This window comes from Acinonyx jubatus, chromosome B4 (assembly GCF_027475565.1).
Source record: "Acinonyx jubatus isolate Ajub_Pintada_27869175 chromosome B4, VMU_Ajub_asm_v1.0, whole genome shotgun sequence".
NCBI lineage: Eukaryota > Metazoa > Chordata > Mammalia > Carnivora > Felidae > Acinonyx > Acinonyx jubatus.
In genome coordinates this window covers 4,583,580-4,603,070 of record NC_069387.1, presented here as the reverse complement: position 1 = coordinate 4,603,070, position 19,491 = coordinate 4,583,580, and the positions used below count along the sequence as shown (strand labels likewise).

Sequence of the window (19,491 nt, the reverse complement as noted above, 5' to 3'; positions counted from 1 at the left end):
TGTAGGAAAATGACAGACGCACTGTGAGGCCAAGGACTTGTGCGAACGCCTTTCCAACGCACATCTGTGCAAGACTCAAGTGACACATGCACGACAGAAGGTCCTGCACGAGGCATTCCTTTCCATTTAGTGAAGACGGCACAAAGAGTCTTCTGTTTGAACAGAGATATAATTACCTCCTCACAAAGTAAGACAGGCCAATGGTAACTAGAAACAAAGCAGCTGTCAGAAAGTTCTGTTCCTTCTTGGAAACAGAGGTTAATTCCTCTTCCCCGTTTAAAGCAGAACAAAGTTGACTTTCTGCTAAGTCACAAAATATTTAATTTCAATTTAAAGAGTCTTTGGAAGGTGCTCTTCCCAATGAATTTGAAAAGAAGAGCTAATTCGGATGGGAGGAAAAGATTTTTGGTATCTATTTTATTACACAACATCAAGGTAATGATAAAAAATCCTTTTCTTTATAGGATCAGTTATGTTCAACTGTTAATTTCCTAGGAACTCAAAATTATGTGGTATTTAAGGTTTAAACTACAGAATTTAGATTCAGATAATTAAATGTAGATATATCTAAAGCATCTTTCTGAAATTGATACAGATTTTGTTTACGTGGTCTATTTAGGGTGACAAGTTATTAATGCGCAGAAGCAGTATGTACTGGTTAAGTATGTTCTGCAGCCCTTCAGAAGGCCACCGATGTGACATCTTCAGAGGATATGGTAGTCTCCTGAGTTTACCTCATCTAAAATGTCTTGGTAAGAGTGCAGGCTAGCTCAGTCACTCAAGTAGGAGACTCTTCAAACGTCCCTGTAAGTACGGCACTAAATCAGGAAATATGGGTTGGGGTGTGGGGGGCGAGGAGGGGAGGACACCTCTGTACTTTTCACACATGTTTCTGGGGATCCAAAAGTAAAGGCCTTACTGCCTTACTAAAAGGACATAGATGATAAATATTTAGGAGACACAACACAAACTTTTAACATACGTATTTCAAGAGTATGAAAAATTTTAGTAACTTATAAAGTGTAGCTGAAACGTAAAGTCGTAACGCTGAATATGGCTCACTTCTGGTTCTAGGATACACATACAGTATTTGAGAAAAATATACAGAAAACTTTTGTGGAAAAGTGATATGGATTAGACCTTCCTCTATTATGTTACAGGGTCACCCTGAAGGCTTGGACAAAAACCTCCCTTTTAGAAACATAGGATTTGGCCTATGTAAGCTATAACCAAAAGGAGTTTTTCTTTAGAGGTCCAGATGAACCATTTTAATGATCTTGGTTTGGTTATTAAGAACCTAAACATGTGCACTGTCACAAAACTATTTCAAAGACCAAGTTTTTCGAGAACTGGTATTACACCCATGTGCGCCGCTCTGCACACACAGAAAGCAGGCCCAGTGTTCGGAGGTGATGAAGGAAGAGAGGGTAGGGTCTTACCTTTCTTATCATCACTCAAAATAAGGCTTACATAATGGTTTCGTTACTGCTGTTATTTTTGTTCTGGAGTGCTGTTTGTTAACAGTGTTACAGTGAACACAAAAAGCTTAAAGAATGAGTGCAGATGGGGAAACTATGCACCCTCCTCAAAAGACAATCTGAAAATCTACACGAATAAACAAGGAATACCAACAAGTTTTATACACTCAAGAGCTTTCTACTGGAGCCAACCTCTCACCAGGGCCAAAGGTCACTGAAATGGAAAAATACCCCAATACCCTCAAACATAAATTTATGTTGTTTATTTAGGTTAGGTTTTAACCAGACTATCTAGTTTAGCCAGGCAATTGCATGCATTCTTTTATTTTAGGATATCTACTCTTACACTGAGTTTTTAATCAATTTATTTTAATAACCCAGTTGTACACAGAAATTTGTTAAGATGGATTTGAAGTCTCTTACTGAGATGTATCTTGCATATAAAAGCAAAAACATAGAAACATTCTGTTGTGAACTCAGTCTTTTTTTTTTTTTTTTTGGAGAAAGTTTTTTTTCTACTAATGATGTCACAAAAGAGGATAGGATAGAAAGGTCTCTTCCACCGTCAACCAAATCAAGGCACTTAAAAAAAAATACAGTATGGGGCGCCTGGCTGGCTCAGTCGGTAGAGCGTGTGACTCTTGATCTTGGGGTTGTGAGTTCCAGCCCCACACTGGGCGCACTTACTTAAAAAAAAACAAAAAAAACAAAACCATAGTTAAAAAGAAAAAAAAAGTATTAAATCTGGGTTTATTTGTTTGGTTTATTGGATGAATAACCTTTTCCTCTATTTGGCAAGAGCTTTAAAATAAGAAAACTGAAAAGAAAAAATTATTTATAAAAAGATAAAAGAGTTATGATCACATAGGATTTCTTCCCTTTCTACTTAGTAATAGAAATTTTTTTTAGTCAAATTTAATCATTTATTTAAGGCTGTTATTGCTAGTACTAAAAACCTGACAACACTCCTGTTGTTTTTCATCTTTGGAATAAAGGTGTGCCAGTAACATGGCCAGTGTCTGATACCAACAAAAAAGGCTAGTTCTTGATGGTCCGAAATACGATCAGTTTCAGTATTTACACTGATGACCCTGTAGGACTTGCTCTACTCAAAGGAAATGCTTACACATTTTGAGAAAACCGAAACATAAAAGCGAAAACCAAAACCATAACAAACACCAAAGCTGAAAGTACACCAAACAAAAGCACAATTCCTGAAGTGGGCAGCTATTTTAACTACCACAAGTTGTATGCATGAGACACAGCTTTACTGAGGTACACGATAAACTGCACATATTTAAAATGTATAATTTGGTAAGTTCTGATAGAAGTACACAGCCACAAACTATCACAATTGAGACAAGAAGTATATAGTCAACTGGGGCATCGCTTTGGAATGCCCCCTCTCTGTAAAGAGAGCTTTCATACTATTCTTACTTTGTGATCTTATCTTAGGCTAGAATAAACTTTTGCCTGCTGCTCATTAAAAAAAAAAAAAAAAGTAGTATATAGTTAATTGAGTACAGGAACAGTATTTCTTTTCTTTCTTTCTTTCTTTTTTTTTTTTTTTTTTTAAAGTAGGCTCCACACCCAGTGTGGAGTCCAAAGCTAGCCTTGAACTCATCACCCTGAGAGCAAGCCCTAAGCTGAGATCAAGAGTACGACCGCCAACCGACTGAGCCACCCAGGCGCCCCCAGGAACACTATTTCTATCACGTAAGTGAGAAGACAGTATATATACCATACAGTATATATATTGTAGTAACCAGTATAAATAGAATATCCACATAAGATTAAATCAGTTGTCAAAATTAAGTAAAATGGCACGAAAATCATGATTTATTTTGATAAATGTTCATAAAGACTTTTAAAAACCGCAGTGACTTTAGACGATTAAAGCTAAGAGGGAAGAAGTACCTAAGTAATGATTCAATGGTCTAAATGTTCTAACGTATTTTTCTTTCTAAAAAAAACACCAAAAAACAAAACAAAAAACTGCACACAACAAATTTATTAGATGTGGAAAGAAAAATAAAAATAAGCACTAGGTCTGATAGCATTTTGGTTGCAATTTGTTCACGAGTGTGAACTTGCAAGGAAGGGATTCTTATTTTCCTTTTACCCTATAAAGCAGTTCCTCAGACTAGGTAATCTAACTGCAAGTTAAAAAGAACAATGTGTTAAGCATCAGAAGAGCGACCAATTTAACCACATTTAGCAGCGTGCACACTCACAATCTTTTTCTTTCTGTAGAAATTTGTGCACACTCAAGCTGTGCTGCTTCTAAACCTATCCGCACAGTAGTTTCTAAACTTAAGCCATAGAGCCAGACGCGTTTCCCACTTGCATAAAAATCACGTATTTCAACACTCAGATCAAAAGTTAAGTTTAAAATCATATCGTTAAAAATCTGAAAAGTTCCGTGGAATCAGAAAACATTCCTCTGGCTTAAGTTTTCTTTCGGTCTTACCTCTTGTTCTCTGAAGGACTGATTATTAACATCCAGGACTCGGATAGTCCTTTTAATAGGCAGGAGACCTCCAATCTCATCATGAGCCACCATGCTTTCCCAAGTATCCCCTAAAACCTCTGGAGTTAATCCACATGCGAGCGAGCCCTACAGCGAAGCCCTACTCCGGCACACAGGCTGGTCCTCCGAGTGCTCGGCACCCCCAGGCAGCCATCTGCCCAGGCCCGTCCCGGCAGTGGAGACGACTGCTTCTGCCAGCGGCACCGAGCAGGCGCCCGGACCTCCAGGCTCCGGGGGCGGGGCCCACCGCGGACCGGCTCCGGTGGGCGGGCACCTACGGCCACGTGACCCCAGTTAACTGACTGCTGGGCGCACCTAGGCTTCTCCCTTTTCTCTGCGCAGGAGAGAGCTTTCTAAGAGGTTGGGAATTTCTCCAGTAAGACGGGAAGGTTCAAGGAAACTGGGTTAATGGGAGGCTTTTCCTGATTTAAAAAGCATTCCGGAAGGGCAACTAATTGCTGATCTACGTTACCTACTCTAGGACTTAGCCACAGACAGGGATACTTTTCCTGTAAACCCTATTTCCTAGAAAGGAACTCAGTATGGACAACTTGACGACTTCAAGTAAGAAAACTGTAATTCAGAGTTAAGTGCATATACCAAAGAAAAGCCTGACTATTCAGGGTCCTTTTAGTGCAAGCATGTTCAAAACTGTGAGATTAAGCTTTTCCACCAGTTGCCACCATTTTTTGTTAAGACTGGCAGTGAGCACACTTCAGTTCATTCCGTTCCTAACGTAACTCTTCCACAGGGCGATGGGTAAAGAACTGGGCCACCAAAGATGTTAAAGTTCAGCATTTCTCAGACTTGGAGGCACATATTTTTTTTTCTGTTATGTTTTAAAAACTTTGTATCTGTGTAACATGTTTTCTAACATAAATACAAAAAAAAAAAAAGGTGATTTCGTTCTAATAGCAGGGTCCTTCTCTATTCTGAATTAACTGATCTTGATATAGTCCTAAAAGAATCACAAGACTGGGGAACCTGGGTGGCTCAGGGGTTAAGCGTCAGACTTCGGCTCAGGTCATGTTCTCCTGGTTCATGAGTTCGAGCCCCGCGTTGGGCTCTGTGCTGGCACCTCAGAGCCTGAATCCTGCTTCAAATTCTGTGTCTCCCTCCCTCTCTGCCCCTCCCCTGCTCACACTCTGTCTTCTCTTTCTCAGAAATAAACATTTAAAGAAATTTAAAAAACTCACGAGAGCTACTTAAAAGGTCTTGCACCTTACAGACAGAGCAAGGAGGTTCGCAGAGGTGAATTAACTTGCCCTAAGTCACGTGCCAGTGACAGTCTCCAACTTTGTAGACGAAATCCTTTCCTCTGGGGAAAAGCACTGCTTATGATGGTTTGGTAGGTGTGCTAAGAAGATTTTCTTCCTCAACAGAAAGCACTGTATTCTATCTTGAAAGGTAGGATTTTATCTTAACTAGATGCTACTATGAAGAGGATGCCAGTGATTTGCAAAAAAAAAAAATTCTATTCTTAGGATTTATTAGGACGAGAGAAGTCTGAGAAATCTATGTGGAAGGCACTATTTTAGATTATGTGGGGGATACAAAAAGTAGGTTTCACATCTGCTCTAAAGTACTAGCAGACCATTATGTAAAACTAGCCTACACAAGAGATAAGTAATAAAAGCCTGCGAAAATTCCGAAGTGGTACAGTTAGCTGGTAAGTGCCACGGAGTTCAGGAGAACCACTTCCGGCAGTTTCCCGGGGGAGACGGGGCTGGGAAAGATGCTACAGGAGAGGCTGTAAGATGTTATTTGAGTGGTACCTGGAAGGCCATGTTATGTTCTTCCCAGGTCCAGGTAAGGGAAACGTGCAAGGCTTTCCCAAAAGAGCATGAAGGAGTGAGCACCCAGACTGTGGTCACGGGCTGTGGGTAAACAGGGATGAGCAGAGGATTTTACTGAGTAGGTGACAGATACTGAAAGTTAAATTGTAAGCTGGCGTTTCAGAGGCTTTGAAAGATGACTGGACACATACTGCAAAAAGCACAATCCAGTATCAAGAACTTGGCGCTAAGGCAGGGACAGTGGGAAAGGAAAAGGGTATGTCGCACAAGTCAGAGGTGCCTACAATTTTAAAGTTAGGAGGGGTAACAGTTAATGCATATAAAGAAATGAGGAAGAATGAGCTCTGAAAGAGAATTCAGACTTTCATTTTAGATCTGAGTCTGAGGTGGGGCAAGAAATGAAAAAACTGAGCTAGGACTTGGAACTGCTGGACAAGGACTTGGAAGAGGCCAGAGGGCAGATTTAGCCTGGGGAGTCACATACACAGGGATCAGAGTGGAAGCTATGGGTGAATGAGATGCTTGGGAGAAAAAATCTGGACAAAAAGAACAAGGGCCCAAGGATCCAACTTTGGAGAAATGCCAAGGGAAGAAGACTTTTGCAAAAGGAAAAGTCAGAAAAGAAACATAACAAGATGCCAGCAGACGAAAAGGTGTTCATTGAGCAAAAAGGTTAACAAGGGTAAGAAAAGACTCATGGATTTGGTACTGACGTGTTTAATGAGGACCTCGAGTGTGCTGGTTCGGTGGGCTGAGGACAGGAATCAATTACAGAGGCTGAAGAGTGAAGAGAGCAGAATAGTGGGCACAGACCACGTATGATGACAATCTGCAGAAAACAACCCACGAGGGGCTGCAGGAGGCATCGGTGCTGCTCTTCTCTCTGCAAACACCACTGTAATCTGTGTTCAAGATGATGATAATTCATCTTTTGGCTCTGAGCCTTTTTAAAAAAGTAATGGTGACTGCGAATATTTCGCCGCCTACCCTTCGTTACCTGACCCCCTGATCACGCGTGTGGGTGACGTAGCTGGCCTCGGGAGCGGCTGTGCAGGCAGCACCATGCAGCATGAAAGTGGAACACCGAGCGATCGTGGGCAACACGCACCTGCTCGAGCTCTCAGAGCTAGAGAGGGGCCAGGCTAGAACCCAGCAGTCTGGTTTCGTTGGCTACGTTGGCCCAAAAATGATGCAAGTGAGGCCAAAACGTGATGGTCACTGAGCCTCATAAGGGGATACGGGGCTTGCACACAGCTGACAGTTAGGAAAGAAGCTGCGAGGGTGATCTCATGGTCTCTTCCCTGACATCTTTCTCCACTGTTTTTCTGTCTAGTTCTGACAGAGGTAAGGCCAAGATAATGAGAAGAGATTCCTCTCATTTCTCTCCTGCAGCTGAGGACCCAAGATATAAAGGGAGAAGTCTCATAAATGTAAAAATAGAAAGCCTACAGGAGCCAAATGGGAGTTAACGGTGACAGTCACAGCACAAAAATCCCAGCTCACCAACTCTAAAATCTTTGTTTCATTTCGAATGTTCAGGGTTGTGATCTAAATATAACTTAGACAACTGTAGATAGCATCTAAAAAAGCAACAATGAACACGAGATGTTCGACACGCGCCGAGTGATGAGCCAGAGAGACTCTGGACTCGAACAATGCTCCCCGAAATCAGAGGGCTGAAAAGGTCCTTTGAGATCATTGACCATCCTCCTCAGTTTTCTTAGGAGGAAACTGCAGAACGGCAGTGAAAAAAGAGAAGGGAAACTTGTGTCCTTACTCCGTGCCAGGAGTTTCCTGCACAATCTTACCTCGCCAGCTTTATGAAGTATGTGTTATGAGCACCATTTTATAGATGGAGGAAGCCGGGACTCTGACAGTTTCGAAACTTGCCCAAAGTTGCAGAGTTAATCAATGGCTGGACAGGCTTGAAACTGGTCTCGCAGCTCCTGTCACCCACTTTCCAGGTGAGACTGGAAATGTCCTGCCACGAGCACACGTGTGGTACACGCTGCATGTGAGGCCGGAACTGGTCGTCCTCTGGGAGCTGGGCAACTAGTCCCAGGCAATGTTTCTGATATAAATGTCAACATTTTACAGAGAAGGAAATCATAAAACAATTGAGACATTATTTGCCTTAGAGCCTTTTTATAACAAGGCAGGCAAGGAAAAAGACAGCAAAATAGTTCCAGTTGCTTAAGTTTTAGAAGAGATCCTATTTCAACTGTTTCATGTTATTAGGATCTTATTAAAGTATGATTTCAAAAAAATTTTTTTTAAATGTTTCTTTATTTTTGAGACAGAGAGAGACAGAGCATGCATGGGGGAGGGTCAGAGAAAGGGAGACACAGAATCCGAAGCAGGCTCCAGGCTCCGAGCTTTCAGCACAGAGCCCGATGCGGGGCTCGAACTCATGGACTGTGAGATCATGACCTGAGCTGAAGTCGGATGCTTAACCGACTGAGCCACCCAGGCGCCCAAAGTATGATTTATAAATACTACATATCACGTAATTGAAGCACAGATTGGTTAAGTGTCCTTTCTTTGTGTGGAAAATCTAGAATTTATAAACTTAAAAACTGAGTTTTCTAGAAATAATAATGCAGCTTTGTAACAGATATCAGTTTTTAATGAGAATACAGGTTTCTACAGACCAGTTATAATTATAAGCTCTGTTCTCCTGCCTGTAGGCAGCCTTCAATGCTTTCTTTCCTAAAATATGAAGAAGGTAAAGAGAAAGATAACATTGCTTCCCTTGTATAGAAAAAGGCTACTTACCTTTTTTCCTCCTTTTCATGTGAAATCAGAATTCTGGAATTTAGATGAATTACAGCTGAAGAATTCATTACTTTTTTTGGGTCTAGATATTACTTGTTTTCACTTACTTTTGTCTGGAATAATAACCAGCAATTGGAAATTAGCCAGGAAAGCCATATTATGGGAAAGAGAAAACAATAGCTAAGCTCTCTGCTGCCCTCTGCATGGGATATCGTGAAATGCAACTGCCAACCCACTTTTTTTCAGCTTTTTAATTGTTTGTAAAGACCTTCTATAGATGACTACATAAACAATCTTATCTGTAAATAAATACGGTAACAGTACAATTTGTTTCTTCAGCCCTTGTGTGTAGCTCTCATGTTTTATGTTACTAAATTAAACGCGTTTAAAAGTCATTTAAGTGTATGAAAAGTTTCCACAGTTCACAAGAAATATTTTAAGGGCTTTTTCTAAATATAAGAAAACTATGTTTCACTTTAGGGGCACCTTGGTGGCTCAGTCAGTTAAGCATCCAACTTTGGCTCAGGTACTGATTTCGCGGTCTGTGGGTTCGAGCCCCGCATCGGGCTCTGTGCTGACAGCTCAGAGCCTGGAGCCCGCTTCAGATTCTGTGTCTCCCTCGCTCTCTGCCCCTCCCCCACTCCTGCTCACTCATGTGTGCACTCACTTTCTCTCAATAAACATTAAAAAAATGAAACAGAAAAAACTATGTTCCACTCTAAAACTCTAGAATTCAACATTACAAATAGCTACTTACTAGTATCTCACTAAAAATAGCTCAGTTAAAAATAGAACCTTAAATCTTACTAAAAAAGGAAGCATTGATTCAAATATGAAATGGAACTTCTAAAAAACAAGAGTTCCAAAATATTTAGTAACCAGCCAAAAATAACAAAAAAGGCAGTTCCATTTGGACTAGATGAGCATGAAAGAAATTAGCAATATATTTATATGTAGATTTGAGTTTTAAAAAATCATTTGGATTAAAAATTTAACTGTATCCAAGCTTTACTAAGAACTTGGTTCAGAAAAAGTCCAATTCAGCTCTTTATCCTATTAGACTATAAACAGAATCTCAGGCTAAGGAGTTTGCTATTACCAAAACCATGGTTCTTTTTTGCAGTAACAATACAAACAGCAAATAAAATGAGGTATTGGTGCTGTTACTGGTGACTTTGATCTCAAGTACACAGGATAACAAACAACTTCCAGCATAACGTAAGATCACTTATGCTTGTGTAACAGGATGTTGAGTGGGATTTTTCTCATTGCCCCCTGAAACTCAGCAAAGCCAAAACCTAAAGACAAATGGTACCATGTCCTGTGCCCAGGCCCCTGTCCCCTCGGCCCACTTTTACTTCGTTATTACAGCAACCAGCTGCGCCAGGCAGCCCCTGCTTCCCACTGTGGGCTCCCTGGATGCTGGGGTGTGTGGCATTTACGTGTGAGAAATTAACACCCCACTTAATCCAGTGACTAATGGAGCACAGGAGCTGGTGAGTAAAAGCTCCCCCTTCAGTCCCTTGACAAGACAATTTTGCAGTGTATCGTACATGGCTCTTCAGAAGGTTCTAGCACAGTCAAGCCTCAGTTGCCCACAGTGGTGACCAGCTTAATTATAGACACTTGGCATTAACTGCCTCCTTCTGTTCCCTGGGACCACACCTCAAAATAGACGGTCAATGAGCTCACGTCTCAGGCCGATTTCTGGAGGTAACCCCGGCTAGGACACAATACTGAGACTGGCCCTAGAGATTAGACACACAGAATGAGATTCTGCAACGGGGTCCCTCATTAGTAAAATGGCGAGAAGGACTAGAGCCTTTGATTGGTAGAGATGGGGTGGTGAAGCAGTGGTGGAACACGAACTATTACATCGGGGGCAACGGTAAAGATTGTAGAGTCTGCTGGCTTCCGTTACTTGCTTTCAGAGCTTTGACAAAGCAGCTGGTGACGTCCAAAATCTTCTCAGAACCATCATGGTGGGAAGGGCCAAGTGGGAGCCCCTGACAATTCTATCCCCTACCCCTGGGACAAGATAATAAATAGAAACAATGCTGCACACCAAGGGAAAATGCAGAGGTAGTCATCAAAATTACAGCAGGCAGGAGGGTAGTTTCCACTACATTTGCATTCAACGAATCTATGGGCCTTCTTCAGTGAGATGGATCGAGACAGCCAACAGTGGACTACCGTAAACTTAACTCGAGTGGTAGCTTTAACCTTAGCTGTCGTGCAAGATGTAGGTCCTTGACTGGAACAGATCAACACATCCTCTAGCATTTGGCATATGGCTATTGATCTGGTCTGAGGGTTCTTCTCTCCCCCCTCCCCCGCAATGTGTTCTTTTCAATTCCCATTAGTAAGGAGGATAAAATGTAACTGGCTTTTATGGTGGGAAGGAAGGACAGCAGCTTGTATTTCATGTCCCGAGGCTGTTAACTTTTCTGTTCTGTCCCAGAGTCCAAAAGGACTTGCTATCCACAGAACATCACGTTAGTGTCGTAAACTGATGACATCATACAAATAAGATTTGGTGAACAGAAAATGGCAAGTATTCTGGACACCCTGGGAAGTCAAATGTATGCCATGAAAATTCTGGGTCAGCCACATTCGAAAAGTTGTAATAGGTCCGATGGCCTGAGGCTCTCTGGGATGTCCCCTCTACGGTAAAGAACAAGCTGCTGTACCTTGCATTCCCTGGCACTAAGAAGGGGCAAAGCAACAGGTAGGATTCTATCTGTTGGAGGAAACATCTGCTGCATCTGGGAATTCCGCTCTGACCTGTTAACGGAATAATCTCAATGCTCAGTTTTGAGTGGAATCCAGGGCAAAAGCAGCCTCGGCTGCGGGGTCCAGGCTGTGGGGCGAGCTGCCCTGCTGCACAGGCTATGTGAGCCAGCACGTCTGATGGAACCGGGGGTCTCCATGGGAGACAAAGGCAGGAAAAGAACTGCAACACAGAGCCCTAGGGCGCTGAAGCCAGGCTATGCCCTCCATGGCAGGGAAGCACGTGTGCTCCTGGTGTGCCAGCAGCCCTAGCAAAGACGGAGGACCTGCCCACGGGACATCAGGAGACTGATGCAACCAGACATGCCCCAAATGAAAAGGGTCAAGTCTACCAAGTCACAAGGTTGGGCAGGTACGGTGGCAACCTATTACGTGACGGGACGGTCTGTTTGGAACCAGGCCTGAACAAGACCAAAGGGCGTAGGTAAATTACATAGATGTCCCTGACGGTCCTGGTACATCACACCATATTACCCCCTCAATTCCTCATTTGGTGGTGGTGGGGGGAGGGTGGGTAGCTGAGGGTGGTGCTTGATTAAGGACAATCCTGAGGCAGAGCAGTAAAGGGAAACAATTCCAGCAGGCAGAGCTGTAGGCAGTTTACTTGGCCGTCTACTTAAACGGAGGGAGAAAGGGCATGAAGTACAGACAGACACAGGCTCCTGAGAAGTAGTGAATGGCCTGGCTAATTGCTTAGGGGCTCGGAAGGGCAAGATTAAAAATGCTGAGAGAAGAAATTTTGGAAAAGAGGCATATAAATGGGCCTAGGAAGCGTGCACAATGTGGGGGGATCTCTGTCTTATGTTAACGCTTATGTTAGTGCCTCAGAGGCACTAGATAAACACAATGATTTATCCTGTGCATATCAACAAGTGTCTCTCCTGGGCCGTCGTGGAGCTTCCGGAAGAGGCCCATGGAAAGAGGGGCGGCAGCGCGGGTCTGAAGGATATGTACGGGTCCACCAGCAGGGACTCCCTTTCACCGAGGCGAGGGAACCACTGGCACTGCTGAGTGTCCACCCTGCCAGCAGTTGAGAAGGGACGATGAAATCGGAACCGTTCCCTGAGCAGACGTGGCAGCTAGTCGACTACGTTGGACCCTGCTACTACGGTGGGCATGATTCGGCCCAGCTGGAACTGACATCTCCACTGGACGCTGGATTTCCTCCTCTATCCTCAGGACCTCTGCCAGCACCGTCCTTTCAGGGCTTGTACAGTGCCTGCTTTACTTCCACGAGACCCTACCCAACACTGCTACCTCAGACTTACGGGCCCGTTTCATAGCAAGGGAGTTACAACAACAGAAAGGTAATCAATCACCCGATCCACCGGTTCTTCCATATACCCCGCTGTCCAGAAGCAGACAGCTTAACAGAACGATGGAATTGTCTATTAAAGCGTTAGCTATTCTAGCAGCTCAGGGTTAAAATTCTGCAGTGTTGGAGCACTGTCCTTCAGAGTGTGATACACGTGAAACGGCCTATATATGGTGCTATGTCCTCCACAGCTGTCACACTTGGTCCTAGGAATCAGGGGGTGGAAGCAGAATTGGTCCCTCTCACCGCCACTCCCAGATGTGGTGTTTCCCAGTTACAGCCTGGCTCTGGAGCCACCAAGGCTCAACAGAGATAAACAAACTAGGGGCTCAGACCCTCGAGGATGAAGTGGGGCAAGCAACTTGGACCCACCGACGTGCTGGCCAAGGCTGAGGGAGACCTGTTATGGCAGCAGGGGAGTAAGGTGTTCCTGAATCACGCCTTTGTGCAGCAGCAGAGACTGTAACTTGTTCCCGTGTACAAAAACTTCTGCAGAGATGGTGGCACATCACGACCCAGAAGTCTCTGTGACAGACTGGACTTAAAGGGGTGCGTGAGCACATCTGAACAGTACAAGGAGCTCACAGTATCCTCCTCCTCACACCCCCTAACCCTACCCCTTAATCAGTTGCATATGTATCAATCGCGTGTTCTGTTCTAGGGCTTCTCAAGTGCATCACGAACGTGCAACCTGCAAATACGAGGGTTATATACCCTATGGGGCAATGTGGACCCACGTGCCAAGTCAATAACTCACTCTGGTATTGGCATTTCCTCCTTTTCCCGGTCCCTTATTTCCCCCCAAAATATCAGCATACAAGCTTTGCCTCAGGTTCTACTTTCTGGGAGAAACCAAGATTAAGACCCCCATATTTTTAATCTGAGGAGGCATCAGCAAGCGGCACCAGCCATCAGCTGAGGGTGAGAGAAATCTATCACGGGCAGTGGAGGAGTAAGACAATGTGTTTTCATCATGACTTCCTTGCAGGACTTACTTATTAGAGGCCGATCAGGGATGCACCATCCATACCCCCTACAGCCACCCCCACTTTATCAGAAAAGAACTGAGAAATAAAGCTGTTGGTGTTGGGGGCCTGTCGTTCTATGAAATGAGACTACTCTTTCCACTCTGCAAGCCTTCCTTCCCTTAGGAACTCTCAGAAGGAGAGTGGGCCAAGATGGCACTCACCCTACATGAATTTCTGGTTCCTCTAGTACAAAGCCCAGAGGTGAGATTGAAGATATGGTCTTGTTGGGATGACTGCATGTGGGTGGGCAAAAACCAGCATGTATTGGAAGGGTGCACGGTATGCTACTTGCTAGAGGTTGTCCAAAAGATGTGGCTACTCTTGCAAGAGACTATCAATATTTAGGGAGGGTTCACAGGAATGGTTATCAACATTTGATGGAGCCATTGCTCACGTAATCTCACCCAATAAGGCAAAGAGACTTTATTTCTGCTCCCCTCTCCTTGCCTAACATCTTGGAGGAGGCTGGGTTTCAAAAAAGTGGAGACATATGCGATGGGCAGTCTCTCTGTCACCTCTACACATTTCTAGGGTCACTGACAGATACAATCTATGCCTCCACTGGAATGTAAGCTTCATGAGGGCAAAGACTTTGTTTTGTTCTCTGTGTCTGACACTTAGTAGGAGCTCACTAATGAAGGAAGGAAGGAAGGAAGGAAGGAAGGAAGGAAGGAAGGAAGGAAGGAAGGAAAGGGGTGGGAGGGGAGGAGAAGGGAGGGAAAAGGAGGAGGGGAGGGAGGCAGGCCGGCCAGCCAAATGTGTTGAAGAGTGGAGAAGAGCTATGAATCAAATTTGAGATTAAAGTTTTATCGTTAAATACAGAAAACAGAGGTTTAGAATGGTTACATAATTTACACAAAATCACATAAGTAGTAACAACTGGTTAAGTTCACAAGTTTGCAACTTCTAAACAATCTTTATTGGCCTTAGCATAACTTCATTTGATTTATGGCTTATTTTATATTAGTTAACAGAGCAAACAGAAGGAGAGGTTAAAAGCAATATAAGTAATACCTCTAGAAAGGTAACAGAGGACAATACATCAAGGAAAATAAATACTACTATGGGAAAACAAAACAAAAAAATTAGAGATCTTGGAAATATTTTTAAAAATTGTCAAAATTTTATCTATTGCCAAAATAGAAATGTCAATAGTTCGGCTAGCTAGTAGAATAGACACTAGTGAGGCATTAGCAAGCTAGAAAATGAAGCTGAGGAATTCTCCCAGAGAAGAGCATACAAGATTAAAGAGATGGAAACAACAAAAAAGAGTTAATAAACATAATTCCAGATTTTCTAAAATCTTCCTGAGTTCTAGAAGCAAAGACTAGACAGTGAGAGGATGAAAATAATCTAAAAACAAGAAAATTTCACAAGGCATTTCTGAAATAAATATAATTCTTTACAATTAGAGGGTCTGAAAAATGCCAAATAGGATGAAAATAAAATTTAACTAAAACTCTCAAACTGTAAAAATATTACATAAATGATCCCACCAAGAGACAAAAACAAGAGACTAAAAAACAAAACTGCAACATACATAATAAACCAGAGGTAAATATCCATATGACATAAAGAACTCAAATTACTTTTTTCCCTTTTTTCTCACATTAAAAAAAAAAAAAAAACCGTGATGAAATGTACATAAAATTTACCACTTTAACCACTTTTAAGGGCACAGTACAGTAGGGAGAGTTCAGAGGCATTAAGCACATTCACATTGTTGTGCAACCATCACCACCATCATCTCCTTCTGTCAACTTCCCAAATGGAAACTGTATACATTAAACTTTAATTACCATTTCCCCTTTCCCCAGCCCCAGGTAACAACTTATATTTTTTACCTCTATGAATTTGACTATTCTAGGTACTTCATATAAGCAATATCATACATTTGTCCTTTTGTGTCTGGTTTATTTCGTTTAGCATGTTTTCAGGGTTCATCCATATTATAGCATGTATCAGAATTCCTCTTTAAAGCTCAATATTCCACTGTATGTATATACCACATCTCATTTATCCATAGGAAATTTCTTTTTATTCCTAGTTTGTTGGGTGTTTTATTTTTTTTAAATCATGAAAGGGTGTTGGATTTTGTCTAATGCTTTTTCTGCATCCATTGAAATGATCACCAGGCTTTCTCCTCCTTAATTCTGTTACAGTGGGATTATTACATTGATTGGTTTTCATTTGTTGAACCATCCTTGCGTGGCAGGAATAAATCTCACTTGGTCTTAGTGTATTAATTCTATTAATATGCTGAGTCCACTTTGCTAGTATTTTCTTGAAGATTTCCACATCGACACTCATAAGGGATATTGGTCTATAGTTTTCTTTTCTTGTAGTATCTTTGGCTTTGGTATCAAGGTATTGCTGGCCTCAAAGAGTGAGTTAATAATGGTTCCCTCCTCTTCAATATTTTGGAAGAATTTGAGAAGGATTGGTGTGAATTCTACTTTAAACGTTTGGTAGAATTCACTAGTGAATCCATCCGGTCAATGGCTTTTCTTTGTTGGGAGGTATTTTGGTTACTTATTCAGGCTCAATATACAGATCTATTCAGATTATCTCTATGATTCAGTCTTGGTAGGTTATGTGTTTCTAGGAATTTGTCCTCTTCACCTAGGTTATGCAATCTGGTAGTGTAAAATTGTTCACAGTTCTCTCTTATAATCCTTTTTATTTCTGTGAATTGGTAGTAATGTCTCCACTTTCATTTCTGATTTTAGGTATCTGAGTCTTCTCTCTTTTATTAAGTCACCTAAAGATTTGTCAATTTGTCGATCTTTTCAAAGAACCATATTTTAATTTCATAGATTTTTCTCTATTGTTCTATTCCCTAATTTATGTAATGCCCCCTCTAATCTTTATTATTTCCTTGCTTCTGCTAGCTTTGAACTTTGCTTGTTCGTCTTTTGCTAGTTTCTTAAAGCGTGAAGCTAGATTGCTGATTTGAGATCTCTCCCTTTTTAATGTAAGAGTTTATAGCTATACATTTCCCTCTTAGCACTGCTTTTGCTGTATCCCACTAGTTTGTTATGTTGTGTTTTCGTTTTCACTTGTCTCAAAGTATTTTCTAATTTTCTTTGTGATTTCTTCTTTGATCCGTTGGTTGTTCAATAGTGTGTTGTTTAATTTCTACATACTTGTGAATTTCCCAGTTTACCTTCTGTTATTTCTAGTTTCATTCCATTGTAATTGCAAAAATATTTTGTATAATTTCAGTCTTTTCAAATTTATTAAGGCTTATTTTGTGGCCTAACATACAGTTTATCTAAAGAATGTTCTGTGGGTACTTGAGAAAAATGTAGACTCTGCTCTTAATGGATAGAGAGTTCTTCTGTATATGTCTTTTAGGTCCAACTGGTTTATGTTCAAGTGCTGTATTTCCTTATTAATTTTCTGTCTGGTTGTCTATCACAATTGGCAAAAATTTTTAAGATTAAGAAAGTCCAGGATTGAGAAGAGTGTAGAGATATGTTTATTATCATACACTGATAGAGAAGTTTAAATTTGTCAAATTATTGCAAGGCAAGTGAACAATATTATCAAAACTGAAACTTGCAACCCAGCATTTCCACTTCTTGACATCTGTATTAGAGACACAGCAACAGTTCCTCCTTTGTGCACAAGGAGAAGATACACCGCAGCATTATTTTTAATATAGAAGAACTGGAAAATATACTAAAGTACCACTGCTAAAGGACTGGTTAAGTAGATTATCATACTCTAGACTATGGAATACACTATGGCAACCAAAAAAGAATAAGGCAGCCTTATATAGTAATGACAAGAGACAAAGAGAAAAAGCAAGCTGTAGCACATGTACATGACAATCTATAGGTCACCATTACACACATTGTGTGAAAGTACATAAATAAACAGAAAAGAACCCGGGACACATCAAATAGTAACTGGTTACTTCAGAGGATGAAGGTGATACAAGGAAACTTAAAAAAAATTTTTTTTTTTTTACATTTTGAACAAGGACAGTGCACTCTTGTATTGCTTTTGTAATTAAAAAAGGACACAAGCATTTAAATGCACATATCAGTCCAGGAATGATTTACAGTGGTCTAGGAACAATTAAGCTTAAGGATAAACAGCTCTGGATACTTCAATGGCTTCTCAGAGCATTATCAGGAATAATTGTTTTACATTTTACTTTTGTGTTTTTGGCTAAGAACCATTTTCCTGTATCTATCTTCTGTTCCTCTTCACTTTCATCACCTATACTAGCAGCTGGCTTTATTTTTTGGACCTCTGTCAAAAGAGAAATCATGTTTTATTGTGTTATCTTACAGGGCGGCCAGTAGAGATCGTAAGTTACATCAAAATGCAAGATGGAGGGCAGTAAGCTATTCATAAATGAAGCCACTAGGCTTTAGCCTGCCAGCTAGCCTCAAACTACTCAAATCTGTGCCTCAGAATAACTGCCAATTACCAGTCATGGTTCTAAGAGGTGGGTTTCTCAAAAGTAAGATTATATTAAACCAGGGATTGACAAAAGACAATTATAATTCTAAACAAATGCAAATGCTTTTAAAATAATTTATTAGGAATAATATACATAACTCATTATTATGTTTAACCTAAAATTTACAGAGTATACCAATACTCAAAGTATAACCCTTTGGTATACTATTTAACTTATAAGAAATGAGATCCCTAAATCTGGCCATCCTGAAAAAGAACAAACCATTTATGTATTTTAGAACATTCTTTTGAAGTATTCCGGTTTGTTTTTTGATCACTGACGATCAGAGTTAAAGAACTTTAGTCATAAAATATGACACAGTATTACTCATCCCAGTATTACTTTACATTAATAAAGTAAAAAGTCACTTTGGACTCTTCCTATCAAAAGAAAAGGGCAAGGTTATGGTTGCTAACAAACAGCTGAGAAACACCTTTGGAAAACAAATACTGTGTTCGTTTTTAAAAATAATTTTCTACATAATATAGTAGTAAGGCAAACTGATAAAAGATAGTTCTAAAATTTTACTTAGAGACAAATTTGATAAGCTACCACAATTTCAACAAACAGCCAATGATCTACTACATGACAATTTGTTAATATCGGTATTAAATTGTTAGTGTGAGAGATCCAAAATCAAAATAGATAACACGATGCTCACGTTACATGCTTATCTAAGTCCAAAGTCTTATTTCACTTATTTGACCTATACTACTTTATCTGTTCGTTCACTAAATATTTACCAAGCATCTATTATGTGTCAGGCCATGTGGCTAAGGTGACTGGAGTATAGAGGTAAATAAAGTAATGGTTCCCAGCAACAGGCATCAAAAGATTATACAAACTGATTATGTATTTAGCTTATTACATAATAAAACTGCTGTATTTAGAGGAAAGGCCAGGCAGAAAACAGGGCTGGGGGAGCTGGCAGAGTATCTGTTTCATGGTGTGTTTCTGGGGAGAGAGACAACTTTAAGAATGTCACATTCTAGGGGCGGCTGGGTGGGTGGCTCCGTCGGTTAAGGGTCCGACTTTGGCTCAGGTCGTGATCTCACAGTTCTTGGGTTCAAGCCCGCGACGAGCTCTGTGCTGACAACTCAGAGCCTGGAACCTGTTTCTGATTCTGTGTCTCCCTCTCTGCCCCTCCACCGCTTACGCTCTGTCTCTCTCTCTCTCTCTCAATAAATAAACATTAAAAAAAAGTCACATTTTCAGTTTTCAGCTGTGGCCATACCACAGAATCACCCAGACATCTTCAAAAACAAACACAAAACCAAATGTATGTTCTCAGGTCCCAACGTC

General features: G+C 41.1%; 1 protein-coding gene across 2 annotated transcripts in view; it reads right to left on the bottom strand.

Annotated features, from left to right (window-relative positions):
• Positions 1 to 19,491, bottom strand: part of NET1 (neuroepithelial cell transforming 1) — a 60,743-nt gene that overhangs the window by 10,130 nt on the left and 31,122 nt on the right. Inside the window, exon 1 of one of the 2 annotated variants that reach the window (XM_027073325.2) lies at positions 3,949 to 4,230. The exons of the other annotated variant lie outside the window; for it this stretch is intronic. Coding sequence (XP_026929126.1) covers positions 3,949 to 4,041 — 93 coding nt within the window. The 5' untranslated portion in view covers positions 4,042 to 4,230. Of the gene's footprint in view, positions 1 to 3,948; positions 4,231 to 19,491 lie in introns of those variants that run through there. 2 annotated transcript variants of the gene reach the window in all.